We start from the raw sequence: 18,459 nt of genomic DNA on the forward strand, positions 1-18,459 counted from the left end.
GCCGCGCCCGCCTCTGCGTGGCCGTGCCCCATCGCGGCTCCCGCACTGTAACACCCCGGATACAACTTTCCATATTTGTACTCCGACTCTTGCCTTTTCCAGAGATGCGATATGAGTTTCCCTTCGTGGTTGGGTTTTGTTTTCGTTTTACATCTTGTTCGTGTCATGCATTTCATATCATGTCATCATGTGCATTGCATTTGCATACATGTTCGCCTCATGCATCTGAGCATTTTCCCCGTTGTCCGTTTTGCAATCCGACACTCCTATGTCCTTCGGCGCCCCCTTTTGCCTCTTTTCGTGAGCGGGTGTTAAACATTCTCAGAATGGACCAAGATTTGCCAAGCGGCCTTGGTTCACCACCGGTAGACCGCCTGTCAAGTTTCCTGCCATTTGGAGTCCATTTGATACTCCAACGGTTAACCGGGGAACCGTAAAGGCCTCGTGTGTATTGCAGCCCAACACCCCTCCAAAGTGGCCCAATAGCCCATCCAAAACCCCTCCATCCTCTCGGTCGTTCGGTCACGATCACGTGGCCAAAAACCGCACTCCATTTGGACTCTCCTAGCTCCCTCTACCTATAAATAGACCTCTCCCTCCAAAATTTCACGGTGCAAACCCTAGATCTTCCTCCTCCGCGCGCCGGACATGTCCACTCCGCCGTCAGACATGTCCGCTGGCCACCTCACCCCGACCTATCATAGGCTGCCACGTCGCCCCACCGCCGCTCTCCTCCAACCCATCTCTACCACGTCATCGGCCGCCTCCCTCTCTCTCCTCCGCGCCCGCGCCGTCCCGCCGGGACCCGGATCTGGCCCTCCGGGCCTAATCTGCTCGACCCGCCCGACATCACTCGCCCGCGTGCCCCACGTGCGCCGCCCATATCATCGCCGCCGACTGCCGTCTCCACCGCGGCTCCGCCTCCCTGTCATCGCCGCCGACTGCCGTCTCCACCGCGGCTCCGCCGACTGCCGTCTCCACCGCGGCTCCGCCCATATCATCGCCGCCGACTGCCGTCTCCACCGCGGCTCCGTCTCCACCGTGCCCCACGTGCGCCGCCCATATCATCGCCGCCGACTCCCTCGCCGCCTTGCCTGCTCCGCTGCGCCACTGCCGCCTTGCCTTCGCCGCTCCGGTCGCCGCCGCCGCGCCGCGCCGAATCCGGCCGGATTCGGCCGGATCTCGCCGCCCCGACCCGCCGGCGTCCTCTCCGGCCGTCTTCTCCACCAACTCCAGCAAGTCTCCGGCGTACCTCGGTTTCCGTGCGAGGAACCCTTGATCCATTTCGGAGGGGTATAATTTCTCTAAGTCTTTCTAGGATGCATTTTATGCCCCTGTTCGTGATGCCATAACTCTTCATCTGTTGCTCCATTTTGTGCATGCAATATATCGAAATGTTCATCATGATGTGCTCTACATTTTGTTCCATTGTGCCATGCTTGTTTGAGTCCATATTGATGCCCAAATTGTTGATGCAAGGGTGCTATAAAATGTTAGTTCTTGTTACTTAGCAGATATTGAGCATTTGTCATTTTTGCTACATTTGTGGTGTGCTTCATATGGGCATGAGCTCTACATGTGTTTTGGGCTATGCCATGCCATCTTTACAAGGGTGTATGCCATGTATTTTTTTGATCTTTGTGGTGACTAGCACAAGCATGCAAAGTAGCTCTCGTGATATTGCTGATTTCAGAGACTTAGGTTTTCGCTAAGTCATTGATCTACTGTTATTTTTATGCCATGTATTCATGTTGCTATAGTGAGATCCATGCTTCTTTTGAGTATGTTCAGTAAGGTTGATTTGGAAATATGGTTATCCTCTATCCATCCATGTCCCTGTTTGCATTTATGGAGTGCCCTAGCATGACTCAATCTTGCTCTACTTTTGCTATAAAATATTCCTGGCAGATTGTTTACGTGTTAAACAATTTTGCCAAGGTTGTTGTAGTTGATCCATGCATGCTATGAACTTGTTCTTGCTTTTCTTAGCTTCATGATCATGTCTTCTTGCTGATGCTATGCTTAGCTTGTCATGCAATGCCTTGTGATGAGTGAATCAAGCTCGCAAACATGCCTTCATAATTCTGTTGATGCCATGTCCAGTTTTCCGCTAAGTCTGAATCTGTTAACGAAACTTGCTATGTTTACATGGGTGCCATCATATCTTCTGATCCTTTTTGGCTTATGGTCAGTAAGGGACTTTTGTTCTATGCTTTGAGTAGATTCATTCCATGCCTTGTGTTGCTATGTTATGTTCCTGTATCATGTTGTTTAGTTGCTCTAAACATTGCTTCCTGATGTTAATTCCTGGCATGTTGTTATTTTCACTAAGTCTGTGATGCTGACATCTTTTGCACTTTTGCCATGCTTGTTTGAACCTGCTCTTGTGTGATTTAGCCGTAGCTCAGTGTTCATCTTTTGTCAAGCATCTTGAGTTTATCATTGCCATGTGCTTTGTTGCTATGTTGGAGTGCAGTAGCTTAGCTTCTTGTTGCATTCTAGATGGCACTGTGATGTTAATCGCAGAATTGTGCCATTATTGTTTTGCTTGCCATTTGCAAACCGTGCATCCGATTCCGGTGATCTTTATATCGATTTCGACCAAAATCAACTCATCTTTCCAGCAGCACTCTTGGTTTGCCAAGTTGAGGCCTGGTACAATCTTTTCCTTCTGGAGCACGCATATGCATTGCATATCACATCCCGCATATCATGCCATGTTTTGCATCATGTTGCTTGCACATTGCACCGTGGTTGATTGTGTTTTCCTTTGCTTGTGTTCTTGCCTTGGGTAGAGCCGGGAGACGAGTTCGTGATCGAGGAACCCGTTGAGTATGCTTACGAGGATCAAGCTTACGTCAACTCGGAGAACTTTGCAGGCAAGATGACCATACCCTCGAAATCACTTCTATCTTTGCTTGCTAGTTGCTCGCTCTATTACTATGCCGCGATACCTACCACTTGCTATATCATGCCTCCCATATTGCCATGTCAAGCCTCTAACCCACCTTGTCCTAGCAAACCGTTGTTTGTCTATGTTATCGCTTTGCTCAGCCCCTCTTATAGCGTTGCTAGTTGCAGGTGAAGATGAAGTTTGTTCCATGTTGGAACATGGATATCGTTTGGAATATCATTATTATTATATCTTTTTTATATTAATGCACCTATATACTTGGTAAAGGGTGGAAGGCTCGGCCTTATGCCTGGTGTTTTGTTCCACTCTTGTCGCCCTAGTTTCCGTCATACCGGTGTTATGTTCCTTGATTTTGCGTTCCTTACGCGGTTGGGTTATAATGGGAACCCCTTGACAGTTCGCTTTGAATAAGACTCCTCCAGCAAGGCCCAATCTTGGTTTTACCATTTGCCACCTAAGCCTTTTGCCCTTGGGTTCTGCAGACTCAAGGGTCATCTTTATTTTAACCCCCCCGGGCCAGTGCTCCTCTGAGTGTTGGTCCGAAATGAGTAGACTGCAGGGCCACCTCGGGGCAGCTTGAGGTTTGGTTTTACTCATAGGATGTCTCATCCGGTGTGCCTTGAGAACGAGATACGTGCGACTCCTATCGGGATTTGTCGGCACATTCGGGCGGCTTTGCTGGTCTTGTTTTACAATTGTCGAAATGTCTTGTAACCGGGATTCCGAGTCTGATCGGGTCTTCCTGGGAGAAGGAATATCCTTTGTTGACCGTGAGAGCTTGTGATGAGCTAAGTTGGGACACCCCTGCAGGGTTTTGAACTTTCGAAAGCCGTGCCCGCGGTTATGGGCAGATGGGAATTTGTTAATATCCGGTCGTAGAGAACTTGGCACTTAACTTAATTAAAATGAATCAACCGCGTGTGTAACCGTGACGGTCTCTTTTCGGCGGAGTCTGGGAAGAGAACACGGTTTCGTGTTATGCTTGAACGTAAGTAGCTTCAAGATCACTTCTTGATCATTTTAGCTTCTCGATCGAGCTTTGCTTCTCTTCTCGCTCTCATTTGCGTAAGTTAGGGGCTGTTTGGATTGAGCCCAATCTTGCCCTACCAAATAATTGGCATCACCAATTCCAGGGCATGACCAAAAAATTGGCAAGTCATGGCTGTTTGGATTGTAGCCATTAGTACTTGCCAATTTTTTGGCAAAACCATTGGATGTCATTTGGTTTGAAGCCAAATATTTGGCACATTTGACTGGCATGTGTTTGGTTTGGTTTCAAAATTTGAAAATTGCATGCCAGCCAAATAAAAGAACGCTTGTGTGTAAACAAGCAGTCACATATCACATGCTACAAAAAAATAAAAATTTGAATTAACCAACACACATACGCACACAAACTCTGCATTTTCAGAACTTCAGAATTAAACTCATACATTAAGTAGCTCATATATTGTCTGATACATGATAGATGGAATAAGGTTCACATCCTTTACCATAGCATCTAGGACATAAACAGCCAGCCATGCACCAAATGCACTCCATACAAACAGTACATGATGCACCCAAGTTTGCTGTATATAGACAAAATATGCATGATGATGTTATCCATGCTCCCACTACGTGTTAAAGCGTTCCTAGCCATATAAACAAAAGGTTGCCACAAACTCTATCTAACCATGTGGCAATTCAGTGAGCAGCCGCAGATCCATCATTGCCACCTTCATGAAACTAAGGCTCAAAGTAGCTAATGACCCACTCTCGAAGAATTGTTTCATCGGCATAGTTAAGATAACTACGAAAGATATCTTGGTCTGGCTTGGATAGATAGGCAACAATCTCAAGTTTATCCTTAGCTGGGATGGTAAGGGCATTGATCCGCTTCCAAAGATTTGCATAAGGATCTACAGGTGGCATTGGTTGCATAGACACAATAGGGGATGCAAGGGATTCAGCTAGCTTCTTGATACTGGTTACCATATCATCATTAGATACCTTGCCCTTCTTGTTTTCTTTGCCCTTGGTTGGCTTCTTGGAAGGTGATGATGATGCACACTTGCGCTTCTTGTTTAATGGATTGCCATCCAAGTCGACTTTAGGACTGCGATGATCAATAGTGTCAGAGTCAGCTTCATCACCGTCTGCTGGAATTAGATTTCCCTCAAGTTCCCTCACATCCTCGCTGTCATCACTACCATCATCCACATTGACAGTGGTTTGGTCAACTGCGAGTGAGCCATCAGCATGAGATTGATCCGAGAATAACTCTTCCAATTGATGAAAGAACCTAATGGGTCTGGTAAGATAATTGACTGCAGTTTTCTGCACACAAGGTAAGGTAAAAAGAGTAAAATAATGATGTTATGAACACAAAACATGAGAGAAGTTGCAGGTATAAAAAAACACAACAAGAGACAGTGAATATGAAGCATACATATATATAGACAATAGCAGCTATCCACTCATTTTAAAATCAGCCATGATATAAATAAGAGAAAAAACTACTAAGAACTTACATTGAGTCTTTGCTTTTCTGACTCAGAAAGTGTGAATGTAAAAGTGGTTCTGTCAAGGCCATTTCCACTATTGGCCATGGCACGACGCACCCAGCCCCACTTCTCCTTGCATTGACGATAGTGTCGATCCACTTGGGTTTGAGTGACACCAAGCGAAAACTTGCCATTTAGAGCATCAGCACATTGCAAGTGGTGTTGTTTCTTGAACTTGAAAGTTGCAGGTTTGTCCTTACGAAGGTCGATATACCATTCAAGCATAAACCTTGTCGCCTCGTCAGTCCAGGTTATGTACTTATCACGAGGATTGGAGTCCTCCTCGGTCTTCAGAGTGAGCTTATGCTTCCCCATGACCTACAGATAGGTCACCATTGCAAACAACTAGTTATTAAGAAAGTGAGTTGGAAGCAAAAACCCTCAAAAAAATGTCAGCATACGAACATGAAACATCACAGATCCAACTTACAGCAGGACAGAACTAAACTTATTTAATAGGACAGAGAGACCAGATTAAATTGAAATAAGTCAAACAATATTACGAGGATACGATAATTTACACAAAGTCATTAGAATAGAAACACTACATCGTTCAATTTTTCCCTCGCATGGAAATACATCAAAGGTACAGTACATCCTTCAAATGTTCCCTCACATGGAAATACATCAAAGGTACAGTACATCCTTCAAATGTTCCCTCACATGGAAATACATCAAAGGTACAGTACATCCTTCAAATGTTCCCTCACATGGAAATACATCAAAGATACTAAGCTGGGATAGCATCAGCCTCATTGTCACGTGCACTCTCTCTATCTGTCCACATTTGCTGAGCAATTAAATCTCGCTTGGCAGCCCACTCACGTATGTCAGCCTCTTGATCACGAACCCGCCCAGTACTCCTAGGGAGATTGGCATACCATGTCGCCTCATCCACAACATAATCATCTGGACCATTTTCTAATATCCAATTGTGCAAAGCACAACAAGCAACTACCACTTTAATCTGAGATTTCAAAGGTATGAAGGGCCTTTGAGTAAGAATCTTGAAGCAACTCTTAAGAGTCCCAAATGCCCGTTCAACTGTGGTCCTAAGTGATGAATGGCGGTGGTTGAACAATTCTTTTGGGGTAGTTGGGTCACGGTCTCCAGCAAATTCGTTTAGGTGGTAGCGCACACCACGATAAGGAGGCAATATCCCTGGCCTCGCAGCATACCCAGCATCAGCCAAGAAATATTTCCCTACAGCCATGTTGTATTAACAATGAGTTAAAGTCAAGTTGGCACAACACAGTGACAAACATGTATGTTACGTTGTATATGTACCTTCGGGTATTTTTAATCCCCCTGGACGTGTGAGGGCATCTTTTAGCACAAGAGAATCATGGGCAGAGCCCTCCCAACCAGCTAGAACATATGTGAATCGAAGGTCGAAGTCAACAACTGCTAGCACATTTTGGGAGGGGTATGACTTGCGGCCCCTAAACTTGTCGACCATGTGGGCAGGAACACAAGCCTTAACATGAGTGCCATCTAGTACCCCTATGCATCCCTATGAATATGAGAAAGGGGAGTTCATGTCAAGCTTGGGTTAGGTCGATCTTGTATAATCAGTAATAAATCTACGGTCTAAGGGTTACCTCAAAATACGGGTAGAATCTGTCCGGGCTGCTAGTGATTTTTGTGTGTGTGTCCGTTGATCTAATGTAAATGAGATCACGAGCTAACTCCCCCATCGCACGAAGAACAATATTGAAATATCTGCTCACTGTTTCACTAGATCGCCAGAACCAAAATCCAATGGATGAATTTGTGTGATGCTGACCGATCATGTATAGGAACATTGCTACTTGTTCCTCTACTGAAACATGTAGTGTATCAATTAACAACTTTTTCTGCCTGATCCTAATGCATAGCTTGTAAAACACAGCTCGAGACATCCGCAGTTGCTTGATACATATTGCATCGGATGTGTCAATTAGCCTAACCAGGACATTAGTCCTGTAGATGTCTCTCTCAACTAGTGGACCATACTTTCTTCCTCCACTTCTAAATTTTCTACCATCTTTGTTTCTATACCAAAGAGCCAAGAGAAGAACAATGACAGACAGAGTTCTCCGCCATAACATGGTGAGATAATAATATTTTTGCTGATCCAAGTCCATCTGGGTCAATATAACAAGTACATTAATATGAATGATCTAAATCATATTTACATTGTACAAAATCAAAGCTGCTTATAACTAATAATAGTGATGAGTAACTTATAAAAAGATCCACCTAAATCATTAACAAAAAATACAGATATGTGCTTGACTATTTGTGAATCAGAAATAAGAGACAGAGATAATAAGTCCCAATCAACAATTAAGCATATATGTCCAGCCGGCTCCTAAGAAATTTATGGACAACAATGTTCTAAAAACAGAGGTCATATGGACTCATAACTAGCTCTGTGTCAAATATCCTTCTCATGTCTAATTTCTAGTGTCTTGGCTGCCTTATAACTTCACGGATGCTGCATATGGAGATCTAAGACTGGGAGCAGGGGCAAAGGGCATGGATTTGGCAGGAAAGTACTTAGATCTGGCAAGTATATACGTACGTGCAGCATATCACCAATTAAAAAGGTCGGATTGAAGCAAATCATGCCAAGAGAAAAGGGGATCGGGGTGGGATTGAAGGGGAGTTGAGCTGCTGACCGTGGGTGGATTGAGAGATGAGAACGAGAGACAGAGGAACGCCGGCGGCGGCCGGAGAAGCTCGTATTGTCGCAGGAATCCGGCGGCCTTGGCGATAGCTGCAGATCTTGCCCTCCACTCGCTCCTGTGTGTTTGCCTGGGATGAAAAGAGGAAAGTGAAGGAACCGACGAGGAAAGTTCGCTGCCTACCTTTTATACTCGACGCCCAGTTCGCGCGCTGCCAATATTTTGGCGGCCGATTTCCACGCCGCCGTTTCGCCCGCGATTTGGCGAAAATGGGCGCGGGCGCGCTGGGGCGAGCCAAAATTGGTCGTGATCCAGGTGGAGGCCAAAAGGGTCGGGCGTGACCAATATTTTGGTAAGGCAACTATTGGTAGTCATCCAAACAGCCCCTTAGCCACCATATATGCTAGTGCTTGTTGTAGCTCCACCTCACTACCCTTTCCTACCTTTAAGCTCAAATAGTCTTGATCGCGAGGGTGTGAGATTGCTGAGTCCCCGTGACTCACAGATACTTCCAAAACAGATGCAGGTGCCGATGATACCAGTGCAGGTGACGCAACTGGGCTCAAGTGGGAGCCCAATGAAGATCTTGATCGTGGTCTTGTTTTGTTTCCAGTTGATCAATAGTGGAGCCCAGTCGGGGCGATCGGGGATCTAGCATTAGGGGTTATCTTTCTTTATTCCGTAGTCGGGCCTTGATTGTATTCTGGATGATGTAATGCTATATTCATGTATTGTGTGAAGTGGCGATTGTAAGCCAACTCTTTATCCCTTTCATATTCAGTACATGGGATGTGTAAAGATTACCCCTCTTGTGACATGCCTACTATGCGGTTATGCCTCTAAGTCGTGCTCCGACACATGGGAGATATAGCCGCATCGTGGGTGTTACACGCACGCTCGCGTGTGCCTCCCCCTCTATGCCCGCCGCCTGCGCCGACTCTCCCCATTGCTAGCGTCGCTCGCCGTACGCCTCTACTGGTCCCCGCGGCCGTCACCACGCCCGCCCCCTGCAGCGCCTGTCGGTGGCGCTGCGTCACGCACGCGCCCGTTCGTGCCCGCGCCCTACTCCTCACTTCCCCGCGGCCATCCATCGTGCCTCAACCAATGCTCCGCTCGCTCGCTGCCACTCCTCTGCCTCCCCGTGCGGCCTTGCCGCCCGCTGCCCGGCGCCGTGGTGCCCACGACCGGCCGATCGAGCGCCGTGGCCGCCGGTCCACCCCTCGAAGGCACGCGCTGGCCCCTGGCCGCCGACGCTCGTGCCCACGTGCCCCCGGGTCCAGGCGCTTGTGCGCCCACGCCCGATAGCCCACCCATTTACCCACTGTACCGTTGACAACGGGGCCCCACCCCCCCAGAATAAAGTAAAAAAATTAAAAAAATAAAACATTAATGAATTATGTTTAGATAACTAATTAAACTTAATTAGCGTGCTAACTAAAATAACTAACTTTTAATTAGTTAGTAGTCTATGACAACCGGGACCCATAGGTCAATTTGACCCAGTCAACGTTCTGTTGACTGCTGACGTCATGATGACATCAGCAAACACTATTCTGGATAATGTTGATTTAAAACAATTAAATAAATCCTAAAATGATTTAAATATTTTAAAATTAATATAAAATAAACCGTAGCTCGGATGGAAAAACTTTGTACATGAAAGTTGCTCAGAACGACGAGACGAATCTGGATACACAGCCCGTTCGTCCGTCTCACATCCCTAGCATAGCGAACCCGCAACTTTCCCCCTCGACTTCATCTGTCCAAAATGCGTAACACCGGGAATACTTTCCCGGATGTTTCCCCCTTCGCCAGTAGCACCTAGTGATGCGTTAGGTCACCCCTAGCACCGCGTATTGCCATGTAATGCTTTGTGATGCTTTGATTGCTCTGTTATTTATTGTGTTCCCCCTCCGTTACTTCTTTCTGGTAGACCCCGAGACCGCGGTTGAACCAGTGATCGGCTACTTCACCTTCGAGGGTCCGTTTCTGTCTGCAGAGTAACCAGGCAACCCCCCCCCCCTTAATCACCAGATATCGCCTATTCTTCTCTCTACTGCTTGCATTAGAGTAGTGTAGCATGTTACTGCTTTCCGTTAATCCTATTCTGTTGCATAGCCTGTCATTGTTGCTACAATTGTTGATACCTTACCTGCATTCATAAATGCTTAGTATAGGATGTTAGTTTATCATCAGTGGCCCTACATTCTTGTCCGTCTGTCGTGCTATACTATCGGGCCGTGATCACTAGGGAGGTGATCACGGGTATATACTTATATACATATACATGATACATGTGATGACTAAAGACGGGTCGGCTCGTAGAGTACCCGCGAGTGATTCACAGATTGGGGGCTAAAAGGACCTTTGTCCCGACGGTCCTCAGGGTGGATCTTTGTGGCGGAGTGACAGCGCAGGTTGAGACCACCCAGGAGAGAGGTGGGCCTGGCCCATGTCGGCGTTCGCGGTTACTTCAAGATAACACGCTTAACGAGATCTTGGTATTTGATCTGAGTCTGGCCACTGGCCTATACGCACTAACCAACTACGCGGGAATAGTTATGGGCACTCGACGTCGTGGTATCAGCCGAAGCCATCTTGACGTCAGCGGCTGGGCGGCGCACGCCGGGTTGGACTGGAACACCTGCTCTTGTATAAGGGAGGCTAGATCTACTCACCGGCCGCGTTCGCAACGTGCAGGTGTGCAATGGGCGATGGGCCCAGACCCCTGCGCCATAGGATTTAGACCAGTGTGTTGACCTCTCTGTTGTGCCTAGGTGGGGCTGCGACGTGTTGATCTTCCGAGGCCGGGCATGACCTAGGAATGTGTGTCCGGCCAAAGGGGATCGAGCATGTTGGGAAATGTGGTGCACCCCTACAGGGAAGTTTATCTATTTGAATAGTCGTGTCCCTCGGAAAAAGGACGACCCGGAGTTGTACCTTGACCTTATGACAACTAGAATCGGATATTTAATAAAACACACCCTTCCAAGTGCCAGATACAACCCGATGATCGCTCTCTCACAGGGCGATGAGGGGAGGACCGCCGGGTAGGTTTATGCTATGCGATGATACTTGGTTAACTTACCATCTACTCTCTTCTACTACTTCAAGATGGAGGCTGCCAGAAGCGTAGTCTTCGATAGGACTAGCTACCCCCCTCTTATTTTGGTATTCTGCAGTTCAGTCCACAGATACTACCCATTTCATTGATACCAATGCATATGTAGTGTAGATCCTTGCTTGCGAGTACTTTGGATAAGTACTCACGGTTGCTTTCCTACTTCTTTTTCCCCTTTTCCCGGTTACCGCGATCATATGATGGAGTCCAGGAGCCAGAGGATCCCGAGGATGATTCTACATGGAGTTCAACTTCGAGGAGTAGTTAGGAGGTCCCACGCAGGAGTCCTTGCCTTTTTGATCGTTGCTACATTTGTGCTAGCCTTCTTAAGGCAACTTTTTTAACTTATGTCTGTACTCATATATTGTTGCTTCCGCTGACTCTTGTGTTTTCGAGCTTATGTATTCGAGCCGTCGAGGACCCTGGCTTGTAATTAAAGCCTATATTATTTTAATTTGTGTCTAGAGTTGTGTTGTGATATCTTCCCGTGAGTCCTTGATCTTGATCGTACTCATTTGCGTGTATGATTAGTGTACGGTCAAATCGGGGGGCATCACAATGTCAAACGCCCTGTCACGGTCACTCGATCGCAAACATTGAGATACCTGGTTTTAAAATTCTAGTAAATCCAAAGCTCGTCTGAAATTCATGAAACTTGGCATGCTATCATGGAGCGGCATCAACATGCCGTGGTAAAAATTTTGTCCCATTTGGGGGCAGGTTTGGGGATATGCTTCTCACAAACCAGAGCTTCTCACAACAAGCCTGATGGTTTCCGTAGGGAACGTCCCACCTTTTGGGACAAAACGATATCCATTGCCTCTTATTGCTTTCAAATTTTTTCTCGTGTCAACATAGAACAACATGAGTGTTGTGTCAATTTTTGGGAATTGTGGGGTTCGTTTGGACATTTTTATGCATTAATTGATTTTTCAATGCATTTATGCGCATAATTCAAATTTGAACTACATGCACATGCTCTAATGCATATAAATTGGTTGAAAATCAAGTTTGTGTTCAAATTTGAACTACATGCACATGCTCTAATGCATATAAATTGGTTGAAAATCAAGTTTGTGTCCTTGGGTGCGTGCTTAGGTCCCATGCAAGAAATGTGGATGAATGTCAAACACCCTGCCATGGTCACTCGGCTGCAAACATTGAGATACATGGTGCTTAAATTCTAGTAAATCCAAAGCTCGTCCGAAATTCATGAAACTTGGCATGCTATCATGCAGCGACATCAACATGTCGTGGTAATTTTTTTGTCTCATTTGGGGCAGGTTTGGGGATATGCTTCCCACAAATAAGAGCTTCTCACAACAAGCGTGATGGTTTCGGTAGGGAACGTCCCACCTTTGGAGACGAAACAATATCCATTGCCTCTTATTGCTTTCAAAAATTTTCTTGTGTCAACATAGAACAACAGGAGTGTTGTGTCAATTTTGGGGATTTTTCGGGGTTCATTTGGACATTTTTATGCATTAATTGAGTTTTCAATGCATTTATGTGCATAATTCAAATTTGAACTACATGCACATGCTCTAATGCATATAAATTGGTTGAAAAATTAAATATGTGTCCTTGGGTGCATGCTTAGGTCCCATGCAAGAAATGAGAATAAATGTCAAACACCCTACCATGGTCACTCGGCCGCAAATATTGAGATACCTGATTTTTAAATTCTAGCCAAAGCTCGTCCGAAATTCATGAAACTTGGCATGCTATCATGGAGCAGCATCAACATGTCATGGTAAATTTTTTGTCCCATTTGGGGCAGGTTTGGGGATATGCTTCTCACAACGAGAGCTTCTCACAACAAGCGTGATGATTTCGGTAGGGAACATCCCACCTTTGGGGATGAAACGATATCCATTGCCTCTTATTGCTTTCAAAAAATTTCTCGTGTCAACATAGAACAACATGAGTGTTGTGTAAATTTTTGGGAATTTTCGGGATTCGTTTGGACATTTTTATGCATTAACTGAGTTTTCAATGCATTTATGTGCATAATTCAAATTTGAACTACATGCACATGCTCTAATGCATATAAATTGGTTGAAAAAAAATCAAATATGTGTCCTTGGGTGCATGCTTAGGTCCCATGCAAGAAATGGGAATGAATTTCAAACACCAGGGCACCGTTGATTGTCGGCAAAACATTGAGATACTTTGTTTTTAAAATCTAGTAAATCCAAAACTCGTCTGAAATTCATGAAACTTGGCATGCTTTCATGGAATGGCACCCGACATGTTGTGGTATTTTTCATGGAATGGAACCCGACGTGTCTTCATCTTAATGGCTGCAGGAGGTGCCGTGCAGACAACTGCTTGACCTTGACTGAACGGGAGGCGTGCGAGCGGAGTCCGGTGCACATGCTGACCGAGAGGCGTGCAAGCTGTCCTCCAATTCACAAGCTCACCAGGAAGCATGCAAGCTATACGCTGCGCAGGCTCACTGGGAAGCGAGCACTTTGACTTCCATGGTCGCCCGCCTTCCTCTCTATTAATGGCGTCCGAGCCGCTGTTTAATACGGGCGGCCTTACTGTTCGCCTCCAATTCCCCTCCCTTCCGCAGACCTCCACCAACACCATGGCGCAGAATGATCATCTGCCACTAGTCTTTAAGTTTGGTGAAGTCGACTCCGAGCCAGAGGAGATAGAAAATAAGGAGGAATGGGGCCTCATGGACATGGCCCAGAATGAGCTGGCCGCGGCAGTTGCTGCCCCCGCTCACGTCCCAGCTCCCATCCCCGTTCCCACGCTAGCGACCATCCCCATAGCATTGACGGGCTGGTCGCCGAGCAGTATCGCAGAGCTAGAAGCCGCGGGCGTCAACGAGGTCTCCGTGGACCCGCGCGAGCTTGTGTACATGCCAGCGCCCGTGCCCGTGGGCGCCCCTTCACCCACCGTGGCGCCGGCCCCTGTGCGTTTGGCTGCACTAGCCGCGCCCGTGCCCCTACCCGTGCGCGCCCCTCCACCCACCGCGGTGCTGGTCCCCGTGTGTTTGGCTGCACCTGCCGCGCCCGTACCTGTGCGCGCGCCCCCCTCACCGGCATGGGACGTTGCCGTCGACCGCTACCTCTCAGCGGCGCCATTTGGTGTCCTCCCGCGCCCCGCCCGTCGATTGCGCGATGACATGATGTTTGATTTACAAGTGAAGAACATTTTGTGCTGCCTTGAAGACTTCAACAACGGCGTCCCGGAGGACGACAACGACAATGACGGCGCGGCACGCCACCTCCGCCGCCGCCGGAAATAGTTTTTTCTGGGTTTTAATATTGTATCTTGAATTCTCGATCATATGAATATAAATTCGCAGTGTGACTGAATGATAGATATGGTTTGAACGAAGTTGCATTTTTCTCTCTTAATGTACAGACTTACCAAACGATTTTCTTTTGAAAAAAATGTCAATGGTATTTAAATATAAAACACTCATCGCAAACGTTTTAGTTAGAACACCCATATGCAAAGTGAGAGCTATGGTCTTCCCTCGCAATGCAGGATTTGTGCATCCCTTCAACGCAAACGGTTGTTTTGCATGACCTATGTGCAACCACGTAGAAACAATTGGGTAAGATTTGCATCTGTCATTTCAGGTATGTTGCCATTTGTCAAACTGGAAAGATTTACATTTTTTTATCTAGTAACATTGCCATTTCTCAACCTTGTAACACTGCGATTTCTCAAAATATGCAGCTAAAATCACTAGCACTATCTAATTTTTGCAACTAAAATCACTAGCACTGTTCATATGGACACCACTAGTAGGCGTGAGTTGATGGACGCATATGCAAATGTACCATTGATTACATACAACAAGTCATCAACCCACAACGACAACGAGGATACGTTGGATTATAGATCATTTCCAACAAAACATTCTAGTAAAGTAAAGTTTTACTCACACAACAAATAACAAAGCGATGAAATGAACTTCATCTCAACCACTCGTCGGTGTTGGAAACGCTTGCTTTGAACCAGAAGTGATTCTCTAGGAAGGGCCAGCTACTGTCAATCTCGAGACCAATGCAAGACTGATCATTCAGGCTGAAGCGACCTATGTCTGGACCCATATTGGGACGGTAGGGAAGCATAGCAATGTCCAAGGTATAGATATAGTTGCTTCACATACATGGTAGTAACGTTGTGTCAACAGGAGCTGGGTCGCCTTCTGTTGTGGTTCTGACTCTGACAGTGGTGTAGGGGGGTATGTACGGAGAGGCTAGATCTCAGCTATTGGGAAGTTGTAAACACACCAAGATGTACGAGTTCAGGCCCTTCGCGGAAGAAGTAACAGCCCTACGTCTTGGTGCCCAGAGGCGGTCGACTGGATTGCTGGCGTGTGAATAACAGGGGTGCGAACCCTCCATACTGAGGAGGGGGGTGGCTTATATAGAGTTCGTCGGCCCCCTCCTGCCCTCAGTAATGCAGGGTTTAAGGTATATTCAAGGTTGGGCGTTACTGGTAACGCCCCTAATAAAGCGCTATAATGACCATAAAGACTACTTAACAGCTGACCGTTTGCCTGCGGAGTGACTATAGGTCTCCTGGCGGTCGAGTGGTTGGCTTCATGGTCGAGTGATAGCTTTCTGCTCGAGTGTCTTGAGTCCGTCGAGTGGGATACCTTCAAGTCGATTGAAAGGTGACTTCTCCTAGGGATGTCCTAGGGTGGGGCTCCTTGGACAGGTCCGTGCCCCTACCCTAGGTACATGTCTTCATCATTAGCCCCCGAATGGATCGAGGTTAGAGTGGGGAAAAAGTTGGAGATCTTTCCGACTGGTCCTTTGGGCTACGTGAGCGCCTTGTTTTGGGTCAATCGTCACGGATGACGTTGCCAACCTTTCCCAGTCGCCTTGATCCATTCCAGGCCTTTCGTCGAGTGAATTTCTTTGCTTGTGACATACTGAGCGCCGGCGCGATCGGGGTCTTCTGTTTTGACAAGTTGTTCTGTGGCCCGCGGATGTCGCGGGATTCGGATTTTGGGAAGCGCGCGGGACGGGAGCGGCCGTAGTAATCGGAAGCGATAAAGCAGAAGCTCCTCGATCCCCGCATCGCCTTTTTCGCCACGTACTACGCGCGCATCTGCTGCAGGATTTGACTGGATAGCCTGGGCCTACCAGTCAGCCACTCGGAAGCGGTCCCTTATAAATCGCCGGCTCGGGGTTTCCAAGCAGTGCGCTCTCTTCTCCTCCTTTCTTCTGCCTCTCTCCCTTCGCAAGTCCTTCCGCCACCTCCGTTCCCGCCCCAGCGCAGCAGGCCCGTGCGAGGCTTCGCCTGCGACAATGACGAAGAGGAAGACCTCCGCTCTGGAGCGCACGAAGAAGGCGGCGGCGGGGAAAGGGAAGAGGTCAGCTCGGGGCGGATCTTCCTCTAGGACCGCTCTGCCCAAAGGTTGGATCCAGGGCGACTGGATGCCGTCGGTGCTCCGGCAAGAGGATCTCGACGACATGGTCGAGGGGGGAGTCATTCCCCACCAAGCCGCGCGTCTTCCGGGGGGAGAGATGAACCTCAACCCCGCGACGGTGAGTGCGTGCTCCTAGCCACCCACATCGACCGAGGGTTTTCTATGCCACCCCATCCTTTTTTCTGGAGCTTTTTGAACTTCTTCGGAGCGCAGCTCCACCACTTCACTCCCAACTCCATTGTATACCTTGCCGCTTTCATTTCCATGTGTGAGGCTTTCTTGGGTTGCCGCCCCCATTGGGGACTTTTCAAACACATCTTTACTTGCCGTTCTCAATCGGTCAAGAAGGCCAATTCGAGTGACGAGAGGACGCAGGTGATCCAGTTGTGCGAGGGCTTGGCGATCCAGGCGAGGGGGAAGAGCTGTTTTCCATCCATTACTTTCCCGGAGTCGGTCCGTGGTTGGCAGTCGACCTGGTTCTACTGTCAGGACCAGGCGACCCCAGGACAGTCGACTGGTCTTCCTCCTTTCTCCCTCGACCGAGCTGAAAAACCCGCTTCTCTGAAAGTGACGCCGGAGGAAAGGGCCCAAGTCAAAGTGTTGGCCGGTCGAGTGGTCGAGCTTGTCCGTGAGGGTGTGACTGGGATGGACCTGCTGGAGGTCTTCCTCCAGAGGTGCATCCAACCGCTCCAGGCCCGTGACCACCCGATGTGGTTGTACTCTAGCCTCGATGACACCACTCGGATCCACCCGGAGGAGGTCACCGATGAGATGCTGGAGGGGTGGCTGTCGAGCATCACGGGGAACAAAGACAACCCCCGAGGAGTCAGGAGGGTAACTCCACTCGACAACTCGTATGAAGTGGACCAGGTATGTCTTTATGCTCCCGACTGAAATCTTGTTTTCTGCATTGGTCTTCTTTGAGTTGGTCGATTGACTTTCGTCTTGTCTATTGCTTTCCAGGCGACCACCGAGATGTACTCGACGCCCAACGGGGCTCAGGGGCCAACTGAGGAAGGGGAGGCGAGCGGAGGTGAGAGTGGGGACGACCAAGGCGAGTGGGAGTCCGACGGCGAATGAGAGGGAGACGACGCCGTCGACTCCAGCGAAGAGGAGGAGGAGGAGGAGGTCAAACCCCCCCGCCCAGAGGGGTGGTCCAAGCACACACACGACCCAGCGCAGGAACGTGGCAAGGCGACTGCCTCTGTTGGGCAGTCGTTGAAACGCCCTCGGACCTCTTCTCCTACGCTGACTGGGAAGGTTCCCAAGCACCCACGCACGACGCTGTCCAAGCCGCCCAAGGCTCTGCCCAAGATGAAGATAGCTGTCCCTACCATTTCCGGGTAATAATAAAACTTGTTTTCCTTTGTCGACCGCGGACGGATCCTTGGTCGATCCATTGAGCCAACCGACTGACTTTCGAGGCTTGCAGTGCTGCTACTTCTGAGGTCTCCGCCAAGGACGACGACCAAGAGATGGAGGATGCTGTTACCTCCAACCCTGGTACGATTACTGACGTTCTGCATTGAGTCGACTGATCATTTATTGCAACTCTGGTCGATTGAACTTTTCCTTTGTAGCCCCTCCTCATGTTATCGACCTCCCGGATGACGACGACAACGGTCCGTTGAGAGTGAGGAGGCACAAGAGGGCGTCGGCTGACAAGACCTCCCAATCCGCTCCGGCGTCTGAGGTCATGGCTCGGGATGGTGGTGACACCACTCGGGCTTCTGTGACCTTCGCCGTTCCTCTGGCGAGTGCGCGGCCCTCGTCGTCGACTGCGGATCCGTCTTCACTTT

At 48.2% G+C, this 18,459-nt stretch overlaps 1 protein-coding gene across 1 annotated transcript; it reads right to left on the reverse strand.

The window, feature by feature from the left end:
• Nucleotides 1–4,419: 4,419 nt before the first annotated feature.
• Nucleotides 4,420–9,443, reverse strand: LOC147960128 (uncharacterized). The gene is made up of 3 exons (XM_087533161.1): nt 9,203–9,443; nt 8,124–8,308; nt 4,420–5,233 (listed from the first exon to the last, which is right to left on the reverse strand). The coding sequence occupies exons 1-3, from the start codon at nt 9,441–9,443 to the stop codon at nt 4,643–4,645; spliced, it is 1,017 nt and encodes a 338-aa protein (XP_087389287.1). The 3' UTR covers nt 4,420–4,642.
• Nucleotides 9,444–18,459: the final 9,016 nt, after the last annotated feature.

This window comes from Triticum urartu, chromosome 7A (assembly GCF_056163025.1).
Source record: "Triticum urartu cultivar PI428250 chromosome 7A, HENAU_Tu73, whole genome shotgun sequence".
NCBI classification, from domain to species: domain Eukaryota; kingdom Viridiplantae; phylum Streptophyta; class Magnoliopsida; order Poales; family Poaceae; genus Triticum; species Triticum urartu.

What these genes read in the sequence shown, in the direction of transcription:
- LOC147960128 (XM_087533161.1), bottom strand. Translation starts at nt 9,443, where the DNA reads ATGGGTGGGCTATCGGGCGTGGGCGCACAAGCGCCTGGACCCGGGGGC. An exon ending in CGATGGATGGCCGCGGGGAA is followed by an intron (nt 8,309 to 9,202) that starts GTGAGGAGTAGG and finishes TATAAAAGGTAG; the next exon opens with GCAGCGAACTTTCCTCGTCG. An exon ending in CATCTCTCAATCCACCCACG is followed by an intron (nt 5,234 to 8,123) that starts GTCAGCAGCTCA and finishes CCTTGTGTGCAG; the next exon opens with AAAACTGCAGTCAATTATCT.